Raw genomic sequence first — 25,512 nt, 5'->3', positions numbered from 1 at the left:
TATATTAATGCGCTCTTAGACACTGGCAGCAACATGGCTTGACCGAATATTAAAGTAAGTTTATGTCGTAATCAGTAGAGTATAAGTAACTGACGTTGATGACATGTTGTACATAACTTCGTTCTAAATGTCTTCCTATGTTAACAGAACTATGAAAACATTTCATTAACTTTACAATTCACTTACGAACACTCCACACAACTAACAGCTAAAAAGCTTGAAGTTCAGAAGTTCAAGGTTACAGTTCTATATTAGGTAACACTCAAACCAAGGATTGTATTCGAAAACAGATAGTTGCAAATATTTTGGAATACTGATTTAAACTAATTTTCTGCACATGACCTAATGCCATCCAGATGACACGTTCAATTTGGTGATACGCAGCCAATGCACCTAGCCTACTCCAACATTCTTGTTTTCTTCCTTCTTTTTGAACTTTTTTTTCTTATTTCTTCAAAGCCCAAGTATTTCTTCATTAATTTACATAATAATGATTAGATCCGAAAATTCTACATCACCTGTGATAGTCGAATCCGGGACCGAAAAAAAAAAAGCACACGGGTTAAATAATTTACTGGTAACTTGAAAAATTCGATTTGGCTGGATGAGAGTTTAGTTTCAACGTTCACTACAGCACATGATAGTTTCTAAGACTAGACGATTTAAATCTGCTTGCCGAGCATACTGAATTTTATTTTTAAAAAATTAACACCTAGCAATAATACCAATCTAGCGAAACTTATGTTTGCTTTATTCAAGCACACAACACTACACTGAAAAGATCGCAAACTGGAGTTATTTCACGAATTATAATCTGAGAATAAGAATACTTACAATATTTATTGTAAGTTTTATATACGTACACAAACAATTCATACACTATTACCCACCACCATATCTTAGCACTTCCATTTCAAACTGTTTGCACTACTTCACACCACGACTTCGATCATCCAGACGACTGCTGTTGCCACCTGACTTCGTGACTAGTTTCACTCGTTCATCTGTAGATGGCAGCTGCTCACTGATCACACCAGTTGCCACACTTCCCTTCCCTTCAGTGTTGCCGTAAGCACAAGAATAGTACGAGTGATTTTTTTTTTTTTTTTTTTAGAATACTGGCGTCAAGTTTAATTTAAAAACAAAACATATTAAATCACCGAACATTACGTTATTGCACTTTTAACGAAATACTCCAATTTCTTTTAATTCAATTTCTATTCGTCTGATGGGATATCTCCCCCCCCCCCTAAAAAAAAAACTTAAGTAGCATCATCCCTTCGACGAGGACTTGAAAGTGAGGATTTAATCTTAGTTTGCAGGATTGATTCCAGGGCAAAATACTATTTTGTTTTGCAACACTGTCCTTCCACTTTAACATTATTCCAGTCAAGAAAAGAACCTACTACGTCCTATTTTGCCAATTTTATATAGATCTGTTATTCCTAATGTATGAATAGTAATGCTTCACCTGGGCCTTTGTTTCACGATTCGCTCGTATTTAATCTATAGTTTCATTTCACCTATTTTGTGATAAAGATTTCGAGTAAGGAAGAAATATGGCCTTCTGTTAAAAACACATTTGAAAATATAAAAAATTAAAATAATAAATCATGCCTACAGCTAAAAAAATGTGCGCCACTTTCAAAATATGATCCTCTTTATAGAAGCTATCTTACTCGCTCACCCGTAATTAGAATGTTTTGGTACACTGGCAACGGTAGAGTTTTGGTGTCGCCCGATTTGGTAAGTCATGATATCACTCCCGTCGATGCTTTACTGAAAACCTAGAAATGTTTTCATATGGAATTGTTCGGGTCCGGCAATAAGGACAGATTATGAAAGTATTATATTTTTAATAAGTAATCAAGCTGAAATCTAAAACTATATTTAACCAATTTAGTATCCTCCTATAATTTCACCACTAGCGCAGACTTGGGTCATTCGATGAATTTGAAAGAAATACTCCAAAGTAAGCATATTTGATATAGACTGTCTTATAAACGAAGTGGATAGTCTAACCTTTCACTCTCTTCCTGATCAGGCTGCATAACACACACTCGTAATACACCTCATTATCACTATTAAATAGATAATAGCTAAATATTACACATATTAAACAGTCACTCAAGTGCTATCCTGGAGTGTGGCAACACTGCCCCTTTACACAAAAATGCAAAACAAAAGGAAAATAAAGGTTCAAAAAGTTGTTCTAGATGTTGATATAAGTTCAATCGATTGTCTTCTTTTATAAAAACCTCTGTTTCCATATTTGTGGCAGAAAGAGCCAAGAGGTAAAGGAGTACTTAAATCAATATTGTAACATGTTTTTTTCCCTCCTCGTCAATTTATTTCTCCATTTTTTTTAACTTAAGGAACACTATATTGCACAACACTACCTCACCATCATATTTATTGCATACTAAAAGAAAGAAAATAAAGCACCACCACCATCAATCACGCGTGATGCCTCGCTTATTTCGCTGTCCTTCGCATGCCTAGGAATCCAATAAATGCTCCCATGTATATATGCAGACGACACTTAATGATAAAATCTTACTAACCTGCCACACCCAAATTGGCAGACACATTCGCGGCTTCCAACGTTCTCCCATCGGCGTTCTCCAGGCCGAATGGATTATACCACCTGCGAATCTCAAGTTTTGGACAACGCGACGTCGCTGGTGGTGATGACGCAGTCTTGTTACGTCATTAATTTGATGACGTAGTGCTGCTCCTACAGCATTGCCAGATCGATCACGAGCTGGTTCCACGCACATAACCAAACCAACGAATTACGTCAATCTTATTTCTGAGTAGCAGCAGAGTCTTTGCTTGTAATTGGCTTCTCGTTTAATACGCTGTTACACGTAAAAGAAGGGCAAATTTACGCTCCAATAATATGCACATCCCATAGTCAACACTAGTTGCGCAAACAGCAGAAGGAAAATTAGTAATTAAGAAACTAATCCAGTATACAACAAACGTACATACAATATAAAGATTTATTTCTTTTTTTTTTTTTTTAAATAGCTTACTTACGGCGCTTTTATTTCTGGAGATGCGGGTTCAAATCCGGCAGAACCAAGTGTTTCGAAATCCATATTTGTTTTCCGTCGCTTTAATAAACTCTGAACAGAAGTTAAACAACCAATAATAACCACATAAAAATTGAAAAGATCGCGTACTCTTTAAGTTTCATGAGCCGAGTCGATAAATAATAATAGCTCACGATCGCGTTAAAAATCGGCCTTATTTCGAGCAGTCGGTTTTGTAATGGATCAACCCTACGTCGCTGTAGTCCCTCTTCATACATTACTTAGCAATATCAACATGCATTCTTATATAGGCCTAATTACCAATTTGTTTAACATGCAGAAAAATCACAAGTCTCTTTTATTTATTTATTACATTCGATATATTGTAACACAACACAGTCTTCAATACAGAGTTCCAAGGACAGAGAAAAAAGGAACGTCACGAAGAAAAATACAGTTGACAAGATAACAAAGCGTACAACAATGGTTATTTGTATACCATATAGCCTATAATTTCTGCTTTCCTGTTGTGTATTTACAGGCACAGAACTAGATTGAAGCAGTACAGAAGGAACATGGAGCTAAGTTAAGGGCAATGTCTAACTTGATCAAGGACAATCCAAATGAAGATAGCAAATGATGTTAACTACTATCAAGAGTAATTTTTACTACACGATTTACAACACTGTGCCGAGGAGTGAGTTGAGTTGAGTTTAACGTCCCGTTCAGCAGCAAGGCTATATGATACGTGGACCTACTGATTAACGTGGAATCCGAACAACATGAGCTCCCGTCAGGAACCGAACCCGGGTCTCAAACGCCAAAGGCGCGTAAGCTAACCGCTTAGCCACGAGGAGCTCATAGTACCGAGGAGTGAATCAACTAAGAGATCATAAAGTGTTCCAGCAACTTCGAAGGGATACTCCAGTAACTCATATTAATAATTGAAATAAATAAACAAACACGGTGAAGAGTATAACGATGGGGAGTTCATGAAATAAAAAAAATGAAATATATCAGGTTTACGTACCACGATTATGCTCTGAACACCAGTCAGGTGATTTAATGAAAGAGAATGAAATGAATCGATGGAATGAGAATGTTGAGAGGAACGAAGAGAACACAGAAAACACATAGACATGATACTGTCCATTCCACACATTACCTGGGATCGAACTACGAAACCCTTGCACCACAGGCGGATGATCTATCATTGAGCTATCGCGCCTCCAACTCAAGCTGAAGACTCGATGCTCTTGATAACCCCTACCATTAAATTCCATTCAAACATTATTTTTCGAAGTACAGTCTTCGACAAACGTTTTTACTGAACGGACACGGTCTCTACACAGCGCATCATTCGCATATGAGTCGTCTCCTCATTCCTCACAACATTTGTACATGTCCCTTTACAGACAAGTGAAAGACGTCTTGATTAAAAAAAAAAAAAAAAAAAAAAAAAATCGGCAAGAAGTATCACAGAGGGGAGATTGTTTCGATTTTTCTTCAATATCTTTCACCGTTTGCAAAATTTAAGCCTACTTCCGGTTGGAGTTTCTAAGTCATGTATGACTAGTGTTTTCTGTCTTCTTGCATGCAGTACGTAATAAGCAAATACGTTACATACATAATTAATTATAATGTTAGTTATATATGGTGTTCATTGGGCAAAACACTCCAAAAATAAAGATTCATCTTATACTGGAGAAATGGTTATCCTTCCTTTTTCAGTATTATTTGGCCATGAAACAAACGCCTGTGACATATTCAACCCGTATATGCAACAATGTGGTTTTGGAATGTATAATGCGTAGGATATGATGCTTTTTTTAAAAAAATTTCAACGCTTCCAGTGTACCCGTAAAAATGTAATGAAGAAATAATGGCCATGTTTATATATATATATATATATATATATATATATATATATATATATATATATATATATTCAATTAGAAGTGGACAATCTATGCAAAACTTGCAATCGATCAGTGAACACGTTATCCTTCTAGAGCCTGTAGTTTCCGAGATCTCATTGTCGAAAGGGACATATAGTTTAAAAGAACTCCAAAGATGGCAGAACAATTCATTTGCATTGATTTTGGAGAAGGCATATTAAAATACAAAGGCTTTGAACATTAGCTTTAAAACAAACTTTATAAAAAAAGATTTAAATAATAATTTATTTAAAGTACATATACTTTAAAATATTGTCTTTGTTAAACGTGAAATAACAAATAACCGAAAGTCAAAGGTTTGAAACCCTTTAGATAATTTCCATATGAAGAGTCACTTCACCCTAAAAGTTTACATTATATTTACAGAATTCAATTCATACTGGAGAGTGTCATTCTAGAAAATTGTATTTAGTACTCACCTCTCAAATTTTTCGTGTGATAACTTCCACATGGGTACTAACTACTGGAAGTGTTTTAAAGTTTTGCTCTATTATATCACTTGGGCTCTTGACTTTATGTTTTCTGCTATTTTTATTTATTTATTTCCTGAAGATGGAACCCGATGCGTTTCGCATATTGTACTATAAGAAGTGTGTTAAGTTATTAAAGGAAAACATGACTTTTGCGAGATGATGATTCAAGTGTTATCTATTATTCGACTCGTAATTGGGAGACTTCCATTTAAAGGTGAATGAGTCGATTTTATCTGTCATCTCTTTTACTTGCTTTCGCCAAAGCCCTCAGCTCTCTCCAGTGTTCGAAATTGCTCCCTGAAGGACTTTATGTTCTTATTTACTGCAGTCTTCTGTATTTTATTTATGGCCTCTTTCATTTAGTAATAAGCTTTAAAAAAAAAAAAACACACACACACACACACACATTGATTTAAACATATAATACAAAAAAAAGATGACGTATGATTGCATATGCTCGATCGTTCATTCAGGAGAATATTGCACGAAGATCTCCATTTTCACCCATATAAGCTGCAGATTGTTCAGGAAATTAGGCCTCGCGATTGGGTTTCACGAGAAACATTCTGCTTAACCATGCGTGATCTCCTTCGCCAAAATCCACAAATGTTGCACAACATCCTGATATCAGATGAAGCTCATTTCGAGTTATGTGATTCAGTGAATAAACAGAAAATGCGTTATTGGAGTGATGTAAACCCGCATGAACTGCACATCAAGCCTTTGCACAGTTCTCGTGTCACAGTGTGGTGTGGAGTTGATTCCTTTGGGATTCTTGGCCCTTACTTCTTTGAGGATGACAGCGGTATGGCTGTAACTGTCACCAGTGAACGCTACCTAAAGATGCTGCAAGACTTCGTTCTTCCCCAATTAGGTATGGTTGATGTGGATGTGGAACAATTATGGTTTCAACAAGACGGAGCGACCTTACATACAGCCAGAATTTGAATGGATTTCTTCCGACAGACTCTTCCAGGTAGAGTAATTTCCCGTTTTGGTGACATTTCGTGGCCGCCTCGCTCACCTGATCTTTCATGTGCAGACTTTTTCCTTTGGGGCTACTAAGGAGACTGTCCGCAATAATCCGAATCGTTTTTTTTTTTTTTTTTTTTTTTTTTTTTTTTTTTTTTTTTTTTTTTTTTGAGGGAAGAAATACTACTTCACAATACCAATGTTTCATTTACATCACCTGATATAGAAAATACAACAGGTCCATCTCAAAAATCTGATTCATCTACTGGAATGAGTTCCATCCCTTCCCCTAAGAATAAACCTCAGACCTGCCCGCCCCCCAGATGACAATTCTGCTCCCCTGATCTTCCACATCGTTGTTTTTCAACTTCATAATTATTTTGAACATCGCTTAAAAAAATTATGAGACGGTCTTATCAGTAACCCTCATATTGGAGACAGATTTGCACTAATGCATATAACTATGACGTTAACATAATATATACTTCCTCCTACCCTGTCAGTAGCATTAAAAAAAAAAAAAAAGTGTGTGTTAAGAAATAAAGAAGGTGAATAACGATAGCCAGAAAACGTAAAAAAAGAAATGAATTTGCAGTTCACGACCCGCGATTATACTTTGTAGGACAAAGGAGACGATGATGAGAATGATAAAATAGATAGAATGAAGAAAGTGACGTGCGGATACGAGAAAAAAAAAACAATGTACACTCATGTCCAAAATAATTGTCGCATATCTATAACTGTCTTCTTGTAAGAATATAGCTTGATAATGATCTTGCAGGATACTTTTAATACTGATATTATGTTTATAATCGGGAAATGTATATTTCTGGTAAATTTTATAGGAAAAGAATTAAGTAGGAAAATTAGAATGAGTAAAACAAAATCTTGCTAAATGGCCAAGAAAATTTTATTTTCGTTTTATTGTTCTTATTTACTACTCTTTTGACATGAAATTTGTCACATACATGTCTTTGCCGATTATACACATACTAACATTATAAGAAATACCGGGCGAATTCGGTATCAAATTATATTCCTACAACATATTTATAGACATGCGACAATAATTTTGGACATAAGTGAACATGGTATTTGGATCATTGCTTGATTCCGTTGCAGTTATGAGGGTGTGCATATTATCATGTAAGATCAACCCTTATAGTACAGCCCATTCCCCACTACATCTTGCTTCGATGAGTGCAGGATTAGAGACCATGCCACTCATCCCGACAAATATGCTGTTTGCCCGAAGTGGGATCATAACAAAACTGAGCACAACCATACACCACTAATTTAATGCGACACCTGCACATACCTACGTTTTCGTGGAAACTGACGCAATACAATACGCACATTTAAACATTACATACCAGATTTCAACAAAATAATAGTTCTAAAATACAACAACGTAGAAATGCATTCCTAGTAAATTTCCTAGGTTACTCTGGGTCTCCAGATCAGAGATTTTTCTTTTTAATGTTATGGTAGTTTTAATCTTACATGTAAAACAGCCGAAAGTATTTGTATACAACTGCTTCAAATACTAATTCAAACACATGGATATGCCCTATTTCTGGCTATATACATGTATCTAATCGAAATTAAATGATACGATTTTAGTGTTCCAAGGATATCTGAAGAAATCTTAATGAAGAAATCATCCGGTTGTCATGTGTCAGATGATAACTGACAGCTGTTCTGGCAAATCTCTTTCTACTATTTTTAGCGCTCCATTATAAAAATACGTGTTACACAAGTCCTCCAGAAAGCACACAGGTTAAGACTTGGAAGTGTATATATATATATATATATATATATATATATATATATATATATATATATATATATATATAGAGAGAGAGAGAGAGAGAGAGAGAGAGAGAGAGAGAGAGAGGAGTTGGAAACAGATCCAATTTGGACCGATACTGGTAGTTTAAAAACATGCTTTACATTGTGTTCAAAGAGGCGTTTGGAAACCCAGTTAGTTAATGTACGTTCAGTGTTCCTTTTCAGCAGCAAGGCTATAAGAGACGTGGACGTACAGCTTAATGTGGATCCGAATCACATGAACTCCTACTAAGAACCGAACCGGTCTGGCGCGAAAGACGCATACGTTAACATGAGGGAGCTTAAAAAAAAAAATACGCAGTTTACAGTTTAGGCCTATTTTATTTATTTAACCTTTGCATTGGGAAATTGTTAATATAATAATTATCGTTCGAATGACAAGTTGCACTGTTTTCGCATATTTTCATCTACTTCCTTGTTTATTGACCCTAAAGTGCATCTTGTATTCTTGACTGATGTTCCCATTAGGTGACATGTCAGCTCATAGGTTCAGCTGAAACACATGTCTTCAATTAACAAAACACGTACCCTGCTTCGTATTTCGAGGTCAAGGGCGCCTGTACTTGCAACCCACTTTTTATAAGAAGCTGGCGCAGAAACCTTGTTTCGTACTTCTTTCAAGCACATAAGTAATACTAACAGATCAGCAATAGGAGCGTAAAATATCGATATACATTTATTAATATCTTCATTGAGGAATAGATTTAAAAAGGAAGGGGGAAATAGAATAGTTTAATGGTTGTAGTTTACAGAGCACCATATTGGAAAAGAGACGAAACATATTCAGAAAAAAAAATGGATGAATTTCTTTGACATCACCTTGCTTTGATTACTGGTACTTTATAAGAGAACGCACTCATAAATCTAGATGGTATCAAAAATTTTAGAGCAGGGTTCTAAAACACTTGTTTGCATCCGCACTGAATCGTAATAAAGAAAGCAATCGACTTGACTACTAACTCGCCTCCATTCGCTATCGCTCGTTCGGCGTTACTATGTAAATTGAATATTGAGCTTTGATAAAGAAAGTAACCATCCTGGGTATTAACCCCACTTTTATGTATATATGCGGACCAGCATTCTAGAAATTTCAGGAAAGAAACTTATCACTACCAAATGAAAGCTCTCATCTACAGATAAGAGGCAAAGACGCATTCAAATAATTGATGATGGAAGAACTAGTGGAAAGAAAATCGCATGGTAATCCGGAGAAAACTCGTGGAGCAATGTCACACACAATTTAACGAAGATTTTTGCAAGAAATATAATTATTTTTTCAACACAAATATTTTTTCTTAGATGTTTAACTTTCCCTCCCAACATTTTATACAAGATTTTACACTAAAAAGAGATAATCTGACCGTGTTGTTTCAAGAAAAAGAACCAGTGATAAAGTTCTAGCTTAAATAATGCCTAGAATCAAACCAGGGACCTGTCGCTCCACACACACACGATGAGTAATTCAAATCAAAGACAAAACGGTTGAACGAATTCTAATATTTAGTACTCTGAAAAAATCATTCGTTTACTCACCCTAATGCCGTATAGCGCACGCAGAGATCAAACTTATTTCATGTTGCACAGGTGGGTGGATTATTAAAAGGAAACTAATATAATAATAATAATAATAATAATAATAATCTTTTTCTCCGATGAAAAAGCTGCTGATTCCACGATACTATTTTCTTATATACAGTATAAGCTCCGTTGGATAATATACTTCTGAAAAGTGATCATTATTATTAACTGAAACTTACCTGTGTCCTACCCACGTCAGATTGTGAAGTAAAGCTGAATTGGACATCCAAGATTTATTCACACTATTTAAAAGCAGATAAAAGAAGAGACTACAGAAGTTACTGGTAGCTTTAGCAAGCAATAAATCCTTTTTTCAACATAAGTTATTGCACCTTAGATGTGTAACATCCTCTCCCAACACTTAAAAACACAACTCCGCCCTACAATATGAAGAGAATTTCACACACTTGTTGTTTGAAGAAAAACAACCCGTGACAATGTTCTAGTTGAAATAAAGCCTCTACTGATCCGTCTGTATGTCGCCCAGTATAATACTACTGACGTCAAATGACGTCACGATTCATTATCTGCTTAATGTTAACAAGTGAACTGAGGAATGTATACTGCGTCACAATTCACATCTTCAGGCAAAGAATCCATGAACATGCACAGCGACAATTCTTAACAGCTTATTTCACATGGGTAAAATCTTAAATAGATGCTGAATTGCATTTAGGGGCAATCACATCTGGAGATAGAATATGTATAACATATTTCGCCACTTCTAATTGCAGCGTAAGACAAATGATGGAAACGAAGCTTCTGCAATTACCAGTCCAATATTGCCTTATTAGGAATGGCAGAGGGGAAAATCCTCATACTTCATTTCATATAATGAGGATATTCGCTTGAGCAGAGTTACGGTCGGACGTACTGCTTATTGCTAGTGCAATATAGGGGAGAGAGGGGTAGCCCCAGTCAGGGTGATATAGCGTGAAAAACTTGTCGTAAATAGAAGCAGATGATGGAGCCTTAACGGATGGACAGACACGTGAACGTATGTCTCTCTGCGTGATCCTCATAAATTAAAATATCATTATCTATATATTAAAATGCTAGGTTTATATGAATGGCTTATTGCAGAAAGGGACCTAAGTCACTTTTTTGAAGTATCGGAGTTAATGGTATGTTTGATTTCCCCAATTAGACACATCGTTTAGTGCAGAAAGGACGTCAGTCGCACGAGCCTATAGCCAAGAAAATGCACACTGAAAACTATTCTTTAGTGCAGAAAGGTACCGAAGTTACTAACTCGCGGCCCTTTCTGCAATAAACTTGGCTACTCTGTAGCGACGGGCACTGGTTCCTTTGTACGGATAAAGAGAGAAAAACCTGTGAAAAATCAACTTGGCAACCTGGAAACAAGTGAACGATTTCCGTAAGTAATAGTTCGTCTGTAGCAGTGGTCTGTAAAGGTCGTTATGTTAGTGAAGAGCAGTAGAAATCGTTGTGTGCGGTTTGGTTACGCGTATGACATATGCAGGACGATGTTAGTAACATGAGCGTTGACAGTCCGAAAAGGACCAAATGCCGTGGTGTCTTTCCTATTAGTATATATTGCCGACTATATGCCTCAGTGTAAAAGAATTGCATCGTTAGTCGGACAATTATCGTGGACAAAATAAAAACCACACATTGTATCGCGTTCTACTAGCATTAACGGACACTAGACGATTTCAGAAGATCGTGCATCATTTCCCACTCAGAGGTCACTCATATCTTCCATGCGACCGGAAGTTTAGTGTTATTCAACGTCCCATTAGACATTGCAGCCGTATTTCTACATTGTACAAACTGTGCACGCTAACTTGTAATATAGTTCTTGGCAGTCAAAATACTGTCAAACTTATCGACACCAGTGGCATAACTGATTTTGTGGTGGCATCAAGTGTACAAAAAAAAAGTGTCATCTGTGGAAACTAAAATTTATTGCCACAATAATATGCAGTATTTTCAGATTTCTAAGTATCAATACTTCGAATACTGTCTGGAACATAAGGGTACTGTCAAAGTGTCCGAATTTATTCAAGGTTTGTCGTCTAACACCTTCTGAATGTCTAAAGGTATAAGAATTTTACTTCCTTCGCCATGCACGTTCCCAGCTGCTCGCATGCCAATCAAGCTTGCTGAATTGAAGGATATACGAACTGCCTTGTCGTATGTAGCTGACGACGTCAAAGGATTTTATGAAGAGGTTCTTCAGTGGTCCACTACAGGCGACAATGAAGCAGACTCAGATGTTGAACAACACATGCTTGTACGAACTCATACATTATCCTATAAACTACGGGATATTTTGTTTTCAAAATACCCTGTTTCTTGTCTTAACTACGGATATTTCGATTTCAAAATGGCACTACAATACTTTTTGTAACATGTTTTGTTTCATGTGTCTTCGATAAATAGGAGTTAAGAAATGGACTTCTTTGTAAACCCTTACGAAAACACTTTAAATGTAGTTTAAAGGTTAAAGGTAAATTACCTCCGTAGTTTAAAGGTCAATGTACTTGAAACACCGACAATAAAATCCAGAAAATGCATTACACTGTCATTCATTAACGAATCTAATTTTCTATGGAAAATATAACCTAACCTAACTCATGTGGTCAGGTCACGACAACGGGCATTTGTAGGATATTTTAAGGTAAGTGTACTGTCATTCGTTGACAAATCTATAATTTTCTGTCATAATTATATAACCTAACGTATGGTAAAGCCTCAACAACAAGCGTTTGTAAAGCATTTCTCGCCTTATCTCCCACAGTTCTTATTTTTATTGCAGAAAGGTACCGGAGTCACTACTTTTTCATCCCTACTGTCTCCAGCAGCGAAGTGCAAGGGGGCACACTGAGGTTTGCAAAATTATACTTTCGCTATGCTTTATCTTTGAGTCAAAAATAGTAGATTTATTTGTTACACTATCAATGTTATACGGTTTTCCCTGTTTTTCTCAGAATTGTGAAAAAGTGACTCAGGTCCCTTTCTGCAATAAGCCATTCATATGTTTATGTCCAAAGAAAAGTTTATACGTTTGTCTCTAGTCCTCTCGACAATCAGACCTCAAAAACCACAAGAGTTTGAAACGTGCGGTTTTCGCTGGTCGCTTCCAAATTTTGTGTAGAATGTCCAGTTCTAATTGAATATTTTTTTTAAAAAAAAAAAGTGGCCGTTATTTCTTTATTACATTTTTAGGGGTACACTGGAAGTGTTGAAAATTCTAAAAAGTAAAGCATCATATCCTATGACTTATGCATTCCAGCACAGCATAGTTGTATACAGGGGTTGTATATCCATCAAGCGTTTGTTTCATGGCGAAATAATGAGAAACTAAGGATAAACATTTCTCCAGGCTAAGATGAATCTTTGTTGTTTGGAGTGTTTTGTCCAATGAACACCATATATCACTGACATTGTAATTACTTGTGTATGTAATGTATTTGCTTATTACATACTGCATGTAAGAAAAAACTCTGATCATACATGAATTAGGAACTCCGACCGGAAGTAGGATCAATCTTGCAAACGGTGCGAGATATTGAAAAAAAAAAAAAACTATGGTACCCCTTGCCGATTTTTATCAAAACGTCTTTCACTTGTCTGTAAAAGGACATGTACAGATGTTGTGAGGAATGACAAGGAGATTCAAGCTCATATATGAATGATGTGCTGTGTAGAGAGCGCAGGTTCGGCTAGTTATTTACTAATAACCTAAAATCTCATTAATATTTACTGAGGTCATTAAAATTCAAACATGAAAGAGCCTACCCAGCAGTTTCTTATTTCAAATCTTTTGACACGATATAACAATGAAGAAAGTACAATTTCTGCGAATAATGTAGTTTCATTACGGTGTTAAACTAACAAACAAAAATGCTGTTCATGACTAATTTTGTAAACTGACATATTAGTTTTCAACAGACTATCTGAAGCTCAGCATAAAGCGTTCCCCGAACGAAAAACAAGATGTAAGCGAAATTTTATACCGAAACGAAAATGATTTTGTATTTCTTTATAGTACTTCTTTCTTGCCTACATTATATGTAACTTCCAGGCACAGGACAAGATGGTTAGGCAACTAACAAAACACCTATGATGTGTTGGGTTGCATAACTCACACTTGCTTGCACCAAATGAAAGAACCAATCACGACATCCAACCTTGAGCTGAACATAAGAATCGCAAGTTGTCGTAGACACACTTTCTTAATTGTAGAATCCACTACAGGAAAACAAAGTGACACTTGAATAATAAAATACGAATGTGAAAATTTCAGCTTTTTCTTTTAAGTCGAATTTTTTTGCACATCTATGCTCAGATCACCAATCTAACGCATGCTCACTTCAATATTATCCGGTGGGCATAGTTTCGAACACTTCAGTGCCGACCACATGCGTTCGGGTAGCTATCTTCAAGATCGGTCACGAAAACCAGCAAGAAGACAGATGGAACTCACGATGTGCTGACTATATATATAAATATATATATTCGACTATAAATCGCCAGCTAGTAAGTTTGAGCCCTTTGGGAATTAGCACCCGAGAGTTTACTGAAGAACGGATTGGCAAAAACCATATTGTTTTGAACAAAAACAAAGTTTTCTTTGTCGAAACTATTTTTTGTTTAGAATAATTTGTTTTATTTATTTAGATTATAATTCCTGACGGGTTGCCATCACCACGGTAAACGACGTTTCACTGCATTTACAAAAGCAAACCGACAGGACAAACGACTTCACGCAGTTCAATCGGTTTCAGCGATATTGCCGCGTTGTCAGTAAGTTTCCTACCGTTATCTCATCACTTTTTTCATTACTGTATAAAGATACTTATCAATTTAATGAAAACACCCAAAGAAAGTGATTCTAAATATATTTACAGCAAGACAAACTGCTTACCGATTTAATTATTTTATCTAATTACTGACAAGGATGCAGATTCCAATTTTTCTAAAATTAAGAAAACATACCTTGTAACCATTAAGACTGACGGTAGCTATTCGTGAAATTTAATTTATTTCGTAGTCAGAAAATGCATCAGATCCTGAATCACACGTGTTATCGCTTGGAATGCACTTTCGTTCTTGGAGAAGTATGAGATACGATTGAGAAAGACAATACAAATGGATTATTCCCAGGAAAACGAAGAGAGCATGAAGAAAACATAAAATATACAGAAAATCCATTCCCAACTAACCATTTAAGTCTTTAACGGAATTTCATTTTTCACATTGTTTGAATTTGGAAAACTTCGCTCTCATCAATTCGTTAGAAACAATTGCAATAATACTGATTAAACAGAACGATATTAAAATTTTCACGATCATTTTCATTGTTGAGTTATATGGAAATCGATTACGATTACGTGGTTACTTGATATGTTTAGAAATAAGTATAATGCACAGAGTGTTCGGACTAGATTTCACGCTTTGAAATGTTGCACATAAATATATGGTGTCGGGATGTTATTTGTCAGGTTCTGTCTTTACCCTGCTGTTTAAGATAAATTCATGTCAAAAATAAACTGCAATGGACGAGTGGAAGTACCGAAATATTGGAAGAGATACCTGCTTCATGATAATTCCTGACGACATCCGCAGAAGTGCAATGGAGACTAATGCCGTGGCTGGTAGAAAATCACATAGACGACGTTTTGATTGCCGCTGAACACCAGAATTTATCGAACAATTGTAGGAAAAGTAACGGAAGGTTCAGACAAAGGAATTCTAGCTCAACTCTGGCGCATGGGATCCCTGGTTCGACTCCACTCCAGTCAATGGGGTTTGTGGTACAGAAACACTGTGTGCGTTGAGTTCTTCCGTTTTCTCTCAGTTTCTTCATTCCACTATTTCGTTCATAATCACAGTAGTATAAGGTGAAACTAAAAATAAATAAATAAAAATAAACCTTTAGGTTGACGTTCCGCGGTTACTTTTTATAGACGAACTAGCTATAAGCACCTGCCGCGTCGCTGTTAGGTCTTAATTCTAAACCTACATATAAAGCTAAACACGTCTTCTCAGTCTTAATGTGTTAAGAAAATTTCTCCACAACAATTTCCTCGCCCGGGTATTTATCTTGTGTTTATATACGACCGCACGACCACAACGTGATGCTGGTTCCATACAGGAAATTTGTCCTTTAAACAGCTAGAAACGTGTATATATTTTCACCACCTCCCAAGCCGCAAACCGTAAAAAGGATTTTGTATCTTTGTAGAAGATCTGGTGGCCCTAGGTCACTCCTTTCTGTGAAAAACTGGTAAGACACACACATTCAAATTAAAGGAGTCAAATAATCAACACGGTGAATTGTACTGAAATAATTGGTGCAATGTAAATAATAGAAGGAACGAGACAAAAAAAAATCCTAGTGACAGCATGTCTCCCACAAGCTCACAATCTGAGATCAAGCACGTCAACTACCTTCCACACAAAAAAATCGTGACTAGAGGGTTCATTAAGTCATCTGGAGTTTAGAGTCCCGTTCAACACCAAGGCTACATGAGACTTCGACCTACAGCTTAAATGTGAGGGCCGAACTACACGAGGTCTCATTGTAAATTGAATGAGGGTAACCTACGCTCAAAGCGCAAATGCTAACCATAAATCAAGGTGGAATTCTTGATCCTATACGAGAAATATTGGCAACTGACAAGTTTTTAGATAATCGTGAGTGTTTGCTCACTCACTCTAAAAAAGTAAATTATTAAAACACACACTATCAAAAATATAGAAAATCTTACATCAAAAATAGTTTTCTTTCTGACACTGCTATTACGGAACTGTCTAATCATCACATAAAATCCAGGAAGGAAGGGGAAATATGTGAAATTTTCTACAAGGCATGTAATTACGGGAAACAATGCGCTTAATTCCATTTTTATCCGGAACTACCGCACACGATTCTACATGGCTGTAACTCCCCGTCTTAAAGTAACTCGATTTTCGATCGAATGGGACATTACAAGGTCGTGCAATGAACAAAAATAAATCTAGCGAGTATGCACATGACCCAAGGAGAAGAATGCCTAAATATAACTTCAGTGAATAGTGGCCAGGGTAATGCTGTTCTATTCTCATAGTACGAACAAAAAAATCCAGTCAAAACAAAACTAATTAGTACTGTCAACTGTATTGTGATCTGTGCATTTGTCACTTCCTTTTCTTTTTTTTTCTTGCAATTTAAACTTTAAAAAAAATGGCAAGATAGATTTAAGAAGAAATATATCTGGTGCTGGACAATTAACGTCTAATTACAAAATAGGTACAAGTAGTCCGGATCCCACAGATATGCAAAACCATACGGCATTTGGTGCTAACAGAATTTGCCTTTTATTGCAACATCGTATGTACCATAATATCCGTCTGAGCTACATATTCAAAGCTTATTTATAAAGTGTTACCAACTAAAAGACGGATTTTCTTTCATGGTGATATTCTGAATAGTCTATCCCTTAAACGGGAACTTTTACGCAACAGGGCTACAAGACCTGACGATTGTCCTCAATTATGAAAGGTTAACTGTATCTGCGTTGGACAGGCATTTCAAAGACATGATGTTGATTGTAAGTAAAGAACGAAATTGCATTCTTTTTTTCTTTTTCAGTAACACTCAATTAGTGATCTTGAACACATTTATAGGAATATGTTAATTCTGCTAATACGTAGAAAGTTTGATTTGCATTATGCCTTCAGCCTTACTTTCAAGAGAAAGTAATACTGATCGTTCCATTAAAAATTTAAAAAAAAAAAAAAAAAAAAATCGAGAAATTCTGCATATGTACAGGCTGTAAATCGAACATTAAATAATATATTTATCTGGATTTTCAACAAATAAAAATATCTGTTTTGAGTATCAGATAAAGTATTCATTCCACGGTAGTCCCAGTGCCTGACCCGATCACACTATTGTGCTGCCAAAATGTCTTGAGCCCTGGCAAAAATGTGAACTAAAGCTCTCCCTCTCACACACACATACACACACCCACGCGTTGAGCCAATAAATGTTCAGCTGTTGCTAAGCGAGAGAAAGAGAGTGGAATTCCTTCAGCCGATAGCAGCGCTTGCAACGGAAGACTAGGAATCAAGTCAATGAGGTATATCTATAGTCTTCTTTTTCAGTGAATATGATTCTAAAATAAATTAGGAATTAGGACTTGATTTCTGAGCTTTCGGCATCTATGGCCATGTTAGCCCGTCATTTATGAGGGACGACGTCCCTCTGTAATCCCACTGCCCGGGCAATTGGGAAGGAAGGAAACGGCCTGGGACCACTATGTCAGGTACCATCCTGGCATCTGCCTGGTGGGAATAAGGAAAACTTCCATCAGAATGACTTTTACAAGTTTTTTACCGAATGTCCCCACCGGGAATCGAGCCCAGGACCACTCACATCAAAGGGGAATGTTAGAATAGGCGGATAAAACACATGATCACATAGAATGTGTCATTATGTACGTCATTTGATCTATTTCAAAACCGATTTAAGGCCCAAGGGTCAAAAACGATCCACTTGCGTATTCTGTTATTGCTAAAGCTTATATATTTGTTCACCGGGTCGTTTTCGACCCAATATCATAATTAGCCAATGGGAGATCAGCAGAGAGAAATTACACTAAATTCACCAAGAATAGGTTGAAAACTATCTATTTTACAAACTAAATCAAAATAGAAAACAAAAACGATAACGGCATATATGGGTTAAACTTCATACTCTTCTGCTTTAGTTTTTTTTCTTCTTTTCGCAACTAATATACAACCATAGCCTATGATACCCAAGTTGTGCGAGATGTGAATCAAACTTGTTAAAATAAATAAATAATACAACTGAGCTGGAAAATATAATGGCAAGAACTGAAAATGTTATATACAACGTCAATAATTTGTTTGTTCCTTTAAAGTTTAGCATCTCTTTTTTCAGAACAGACAGTATAAAATTGGGAAATTATGGTTAACATGAAATTCGAATCATATTTTCTTCCGCTAGAGACTGAACTTGGATCACTCGCATGGGAGGTATAAAACTGACTATTTCGCCACGGAAAGTTCATTCGTTGAAGTGTATGTCATGTTTACACTGGAAGGTAAACACTAAAATATAATAAATGATGAATTGAAAACATATAGGATAAATTTCTTTGTCCTGAATTGTCCTTTAGTAAATATAGCTGAACAGCATAAATGTTTATTGCTCTTTTGAATATTATCAACTAACCATGAATATGAAATATTACTATGTATTACGACTATAATATATACATTAAAGACACGGGAAAATTTTCAATTGTCTTAAGACTTACCTTTGACCATATTTCCGTTCTTTCTGTGTGTCGAACTTTTAAGAGAGTTGTATTTTCTCAGGTGAAACAAGCTTCGGAACAAAAGCTTATCAACTGTGTACAAAGAATGAGTAAAATGTATCAAAGTTCCTCTAGATTAACACGAGTATCAACCTGACAAAGTCCACTGTACCGAAATATAGAGTTTACCACACACCACTTCATGCACCACTATTACAACCACGTTTAGAACATAACCTTCCTCAAACTACATTGCTCACTAAACCTTTCTACCCGCTTTTAAAGCAAACTCGGTTTTACAAACTGCATCGTCAAAAGCACCTAATGTCACATGCTGACGAACTGAGAGCAAACGACCTTCCCGCACGATCACCTCAAGTTCAAAATTAGATCTACACATCGAACAGCAGGAAACAAGCAACAAGATACAGAATTCTTCATCGTCCCATGCAGCTTCTTGACTGCAGAACTGTCCACATTATGTAAAGGCTTACACAAGAATAATTCGCAATTGTTGACTGAAAAACCTCATTCATACACAATAAAGAATTTTCGTATCTCAAGCGGCATTTCGTATGTACACATTACAGTATAAGGTTCTGAAGTGATGTACGGAGACCCCGTTTTCATAATAGACGAGTCCACTCCGGAAACTTTCATATGTATTTGGTCTAGGAATTAATTCGTGCGGTTGGTACGCACACATTGAAGCTGTAGTACAAACACAAAATACATAAATACCTTAAGAAAAATATTGTCCATCGCTAGCCACCACTTTCGCCCATCTGTCAGGCAATGTACGGATTCCGTGGCGAAAGAAGTCCTCATCCTTGGAAGCGATCCAGTCAGAGACCCATGTTTCGATATCTTCTGAAGAAGTAAACCGCTGTCCAATCAAATCGTTGTTCATGCAATCGAACAAGTAGTAGTCCGAAGGAGCAACGTCTGGTGAATACGGCGGGTGGGGTAAAACTTCCCATCCGACATTTTCTAAATAGGTTTGACCGGTTTTGCGACATGTGGGCGAGCGTTATCATGTTGAACAATAAGTTTATCATGTCTGTTCTCCCATTCTGGTCGTGTTCTGGCCAGAGCTTGCTTCAAACGCATTAATTGTCGTCGATAACGTTCTCCATTCATAGTTTCACCCGGTTGCAGCAGCTCATAGTACACCACACCTTTCATATCCCACCATATGCACAGCATAACCTTTGCACAGTGAATATCTCGTTTTGGTGTGGTGTACTATGAGCTACACAAAATTTCGCAGATATCAGGCGGGAAACTTCCAAAACTTTTAGAACAAAGAAACGGGATTTTTTGAAAGCTAAAATTAAGGAACTTGAAGATAATAGTAAAAATAAAAATATTCGGGACATGTATAAGGGGATCAGCGAATTTAAGAAAGGCTATCAACCTCGTGCTTATATATTAAAGAAATCTGACGGAACAGTTCTCACCGATACGGATAGCCTCTTAAATAGATGGAAAGATTTCTTTGACTATTTGCTGAACACGCAGCCAAAAACTAATGTGCGTGGAGAAAAGGAGATACACACCGCAGAACCGTATATTCCAGAACCCAATCGAATAGAAGTGGAAGCCGCTATAAAGAAATTGAAGAAACACAAATCTCCGGGCGTAGATGAAATTCCGGCTGAGTTAATTTTAGCTGGAGGCGAAAAATTGTGGAACAAGATACACAAACTCATTCTCCTTATCTGGAACAAGGAAGAATTGCCACAAGAGTGGAAAGAATCAATCATTGTTCCAATTCACAAGAAAGGCGACAAAACTGACTGTAATAATTATCGAGGCATTTCTCTTTTGTCAACATCCTATAAAATCCTTTCAAATATTCTGTTAGCAAGATTGACCCCATACGCAGATGAAATTATTGGAGATGGCGCGTCTATCAGTGCGGATTTAGACGAAATCGATCAACTATCGACCAAATATTTACCATTCGCCAAATACTCGAAAAGAAGTGGGAATACAATACCCCGGTACATCAACTATTTATTGATTTTAGAAAGGCTTACGACTCGGCTAGGAGAGAAACATTATACAACGTTCTTACAGAACTTGGAATACCGAGAAAGCTAATTAGATTAATTAAGATATGTTTAAGTGAATCCCAAAGTAAAGTCCGGGTAGGAAAATTTTTGTCCACGAGCTTCCACGTCGAAAATGGCCTGAAACAAGGAGATGCGTTGTCGCCATTATTATTTAACTTTGTGCTGGAATACGCCATAAGGAAAATCAAAGATAGCAACCAGGGCCTAGAGTTGAACGGCATTCATCAGGTTATGGCATATGCTGATGATGTAAATTTAATAGGGGATGATAGGAGAACAGTAGAAATGCATGCAGAGATCTTATTAAACGCTTGTAAGGACATGGGTTTAGAAGTAAATGCAGATAAAACTAAATACATGGAAGTGCGTCGGGACCGTAATACGGCAAATTGTGGAGGCGTTAAAATATTAAATAATGCTTTTGATAAAGTGGATACTTTCAAATATTTAGGATCAATATTAACAGACGAAAATCATATTCACGAAGAAATTAAATGTCGACTAAAAGCAGGGAATTCGTGTTACTATTCGGTTCAAAATCTCTTGTCGTCGCGAATTCTGTCGAGGAATTTGAAGCTTAAAATATATAAAACGATAATCATGCCTGTTGTTCTGTATGGTTGTGAAACATGGTCGCTTACTCTGAGGGAAGAACATAGACAAAGTATTTGAGAACAGGATCCTGAGAAGAATATTCGGACCCAAGAGGAACGAGAATGGGGAATGGCGGAAGCTTCATAACGAGGAACTACATAGTTTATACGGTTTACCCAACATTGTTAGGGTCGTCAAGTCTAGGAGGCTTAGGTGGGCGGGTCATGTAGCTAGAATGGAAGAAAGTAGAAACGCTTTCAAAGTCTTGACTGGTAGACCCATAGGAAAACGACCATTAGGAAGACCTAGGCGCAGATGGGAGGACAATATTAAGATGGATCTCGCAGAGATAGGAATACAAAGTAGAAACTGGATGCAATTAGCTAAGGATAGAAGTCAGTGGAGAGCTTTTGTGAACGCGGCACTGAACCTCCGGGTTCCATAGGCCATAGAGTTAGTTAGTTAGTTAGTTATATCTCGTTTTGGTTGTGATGGACCTGGTTCACCTGGTTTCACCCAGGCCTTTTTTCGTTTAGGGTTCTCGTAATGGATCCACTTTTCATCACCCGTAATAATTCGATGCATAAACCCCTTTCTGCTCTGTCGTTGAAGCAGCAATTCGCAAATGGTTTTTCGTCTTTCAACGTCTCTGTCTTTCAATTCATGTGGAACCCAATGTGACATCTTTTGAATCATTCCCATGGCTTTCAAGCGTTTGGAGACTGTTGTTTGATCAACGCCTAATGCTGCTGCAAGTTGTTCCTGCGTTTGACACGAATCCTGCTCGAGCAATGCTGTCAATTCTTCGTCTTGAAATTTTTTTGGCTGTCCAGCTCGCTCTTGGTCTGCCAAGCCGAAATCACCACTTCTAAACCGTGCAAACCACTTCTGACACGTTCGCTCAGCTAGAGCATGGTCACCATACACTTCCACCAAAATACGATGACTTTCAGTCGCACTTTTCTGCATGTTAAAGTAATGCAGTAGGACACCCCGCAAAAACACTTTATCAGGCACAAATTGCGCCATGTTCACTTAACTACAAACTGGTGTTGTTGACGCTTTAATCCACTGCCCTATACTACGAACGATACGCGATGACAGGGGTTTGCAACACATGTGTGGATACACGGAACTGTGGGACGCTCCGTTCGTTGCGCCATCTCTTGTCCACCCGCACGAATTAATTCCTAGACCAAATATGAGCAAGTAGATATATTTTAAATAAGTATGCACTACTAGTTAGCTCTCTCCCCCTTTCGATACCTACATATACTTTACATAATATTAAAAAAGGACAAAATAAGACTCTTGGTTTTACAGGTGCCTATTGCTTGGAAAGAACCAAGAAATGAAGCGATGAGCGCTTTCGGAGCACTGCATATTGCTATTGCTTCAGTTGAGGATATAACGGGTTCGCTACCAGTCACACTGCTATTCTTATTAAGTCGCACCAGTCGAAGACCCTGAATAAAAATCCCAATTCCAAACACAAATACATAATGGCTATATTTTCCTTCCTTGAGCCAAGACCATGAAATGTCGAAGGAGGATGACCACTTCTTTAAATCTAGAATCCGTGAGAAAATAGTTATCTTTGTGAAGATAATAATGTAACATAGCACTGATCATTTTACTACGGCCACCAAATTTCTAGTTGTTACCCTCTCTTGAACCTCAGAGCGAAGAAAATAAAATAACCTATGCCTGCTTGTTTTCGGGAAGAACTTTTCGGTAGACAGTATCATAACGAATAAAAGTAACTTAAATCTTTTAGTTTTACGTCCCAAAGTTATATCATGTAGGCTAAAGGAGATAGTGGTGATGAGAATAAATGAGATTGTGAATGGCCATCCCACGCCCCTTCCTTTCAATGTTGTTTCCAAAATTATCCCTTAAGTCACAAATTTACAAATTTATATTATTATTATTAAGCAGTATGGCCTAGGTATTGATCAGTCAAAACTTTAGTATATCCATATGCACAATAAAATCTCACTAGTCAGTTTACATAATAGGACATGTATATTATACCATTTTTCAAAAGAAATACATATCTGTGAGAATAGCACGAAAAGGTTCTTTTCATTTTAAGGTACGCAGAAGCTAAAGTTAGGTGCATTTAGATGCATTAGGAATGCAGTCCAGACACGCAGAGTAACATGTTTGCCAATCGAATCCCACGGGCAGCAACGAACAGCTTCCAAGCTTAGCGACGGATATATTACGCATCATATCAAGCCCTAAAATTAGACCAACCGACCTTCTAAGATCACTGAACGCGACCACACCAATTGTCAAACTTATCATTGCCGACACTATCAAATGCCATGAGAGTCCCAGATGATGTTTTAAACTTATATATTATCAATACTTTATTAAAAAGTCTTAAAACTTTTAAGTACTCAAGTATTATGTATGTAGATTTTATAAATTGCAAAAAATTGTCAAAATCCGCAAAAAAGATTAGAATTAGGTGTATAAGTACGTGCTTTTAGGCATGTGTACATGAAAATACTAACAAGTAAACCTTACGTTTGGGTGAATCGAGTTGCTGACTGAGACACATATGAGAAAGTAGTACTAAATGTGGTCAGTATTTCAGTGAAGTTATAGGTGCGAAGCTCCAGGGGTTTAGGAGATACAGCTACCAGAACATCACATGGAAGTACAGAATAGTCTTCATACAGTTGGAGGTAAAAGCCCTGTAAGACCTCTTGTAACGACAAAAGGCGAATAACAAATATATGGGTACATATTAGGACTAGGGAGAAGTTATATAGTAAGGGTATACCTGACGGCGGCCATCTTGAAATCCGCCATTTTGAATTAAGGTTAAGTTTTTAAAATAGGAATAGGGTCATGTGATACATGATTTAAGACTCAAATTTAATCAGGAGAACAATGGTGACGTTAATTTTGATTTACGCGCAATTGGTAAAAAGTTACAGGGAAATTAAATATTGTTGCAGCATATGTATTAGTCCTTTACTCCATCTTGTAAAGTTTGAGTTAATGACAATAATTAAATAAAAAGCGGGTGGACAAATATTAGGTCTATGGTAAGAGTTGCCTTGATGGCGGCCATGTTCAAATCCGCCATTTTGAATCAGACAAAAGTTTTAAACAAAACGCATAATATTGACACCTTATTAATTTTACCATAAATCCAACGGTATAACCATTTTTGCTCATCAAACAACTAACATTGTAACGCCACCATTGTATTTCTGATTAACTTCTAGCCCGAAGTCATCTATTGCATTACTCTATTCCCATTTAATTTTGTGCTGGTTAATGATAAAGCAAAAATGGTTATATCGTTGGATTTTTGATAAAATTTGCTATTAATAAGGTGTCACTGTTATGCGTTTTGGTAAAAACTTTTGTGTGATTCAAAATGGCGGATTTGAACATGGCCGCCGTCAAGGCAATAGGCCATATCTTACCATAGACCTAATATTTATCCACCCGCTTTTTATTTAATTATTATCATTAACACAAACTTTACAAGATGGAGTAAAGGACTAATACATATGCTGCAACAATATTTAATTTCTCTGTAACTTTTTACCAATTGCGCGTAAATCAAAATTAACGTCACCATTGTTCTCCTGATTAAATTTGAGTCTTAAATCATGTATCACATGACCCTATTCCTATTTTAAAAACTT

General features: G+C 36.7%; 1 protein-coding gene across 6 annotated transcripts in view; it reads right to left on the bottom strand.

Annotated features, from left to right (window-relative positions):
- PRL-1 (protein-tyrosine phosphatase 4A family member PRL-1) overlaps positions 1–25,512 on the bottom strand; it is an 82,702-nt gene that overhangs the window by 30,915 nt on the left and 26,275 nt on the right. Inside the window, exon 1 of one of the 6 annotated variants that reach the window (XM_081755747.1) lies at positions 14,836–14,861. The exons of 1 other annotated variant lie outside the window; for it this stretch is intronic. In XM_081755747.1, the coding sequence (XP_081611873.1) occupies positions 14,836–14,846 (11 nt within the window). In that variant the 5' untranslated portion in view covers positions 14,847–14,861. 4 more of the 6 variants (XM_081755746.1, XM_081755742.1, XM_081755744.1 and 1 more) reach the window with 4 other exon arrangements.

This window comes from Thermobia domestica, chromosome 4, assembly GCF_964235325.1.
Source record: "Thermobia domestica chromosome 4, izTheDome1.hap1.1, whole genome shotgun sequence".
NCBI lineage: Eukaryota > Metazoa > Arthropoda > Insecta > Zygentoma > Lepismatidae > Thermobia > Thermobia domestica.
Note: the sequence above shows the minus strand (reverse complement) of the source record. Positions and strands in the feature narration are given on the sequence as shown.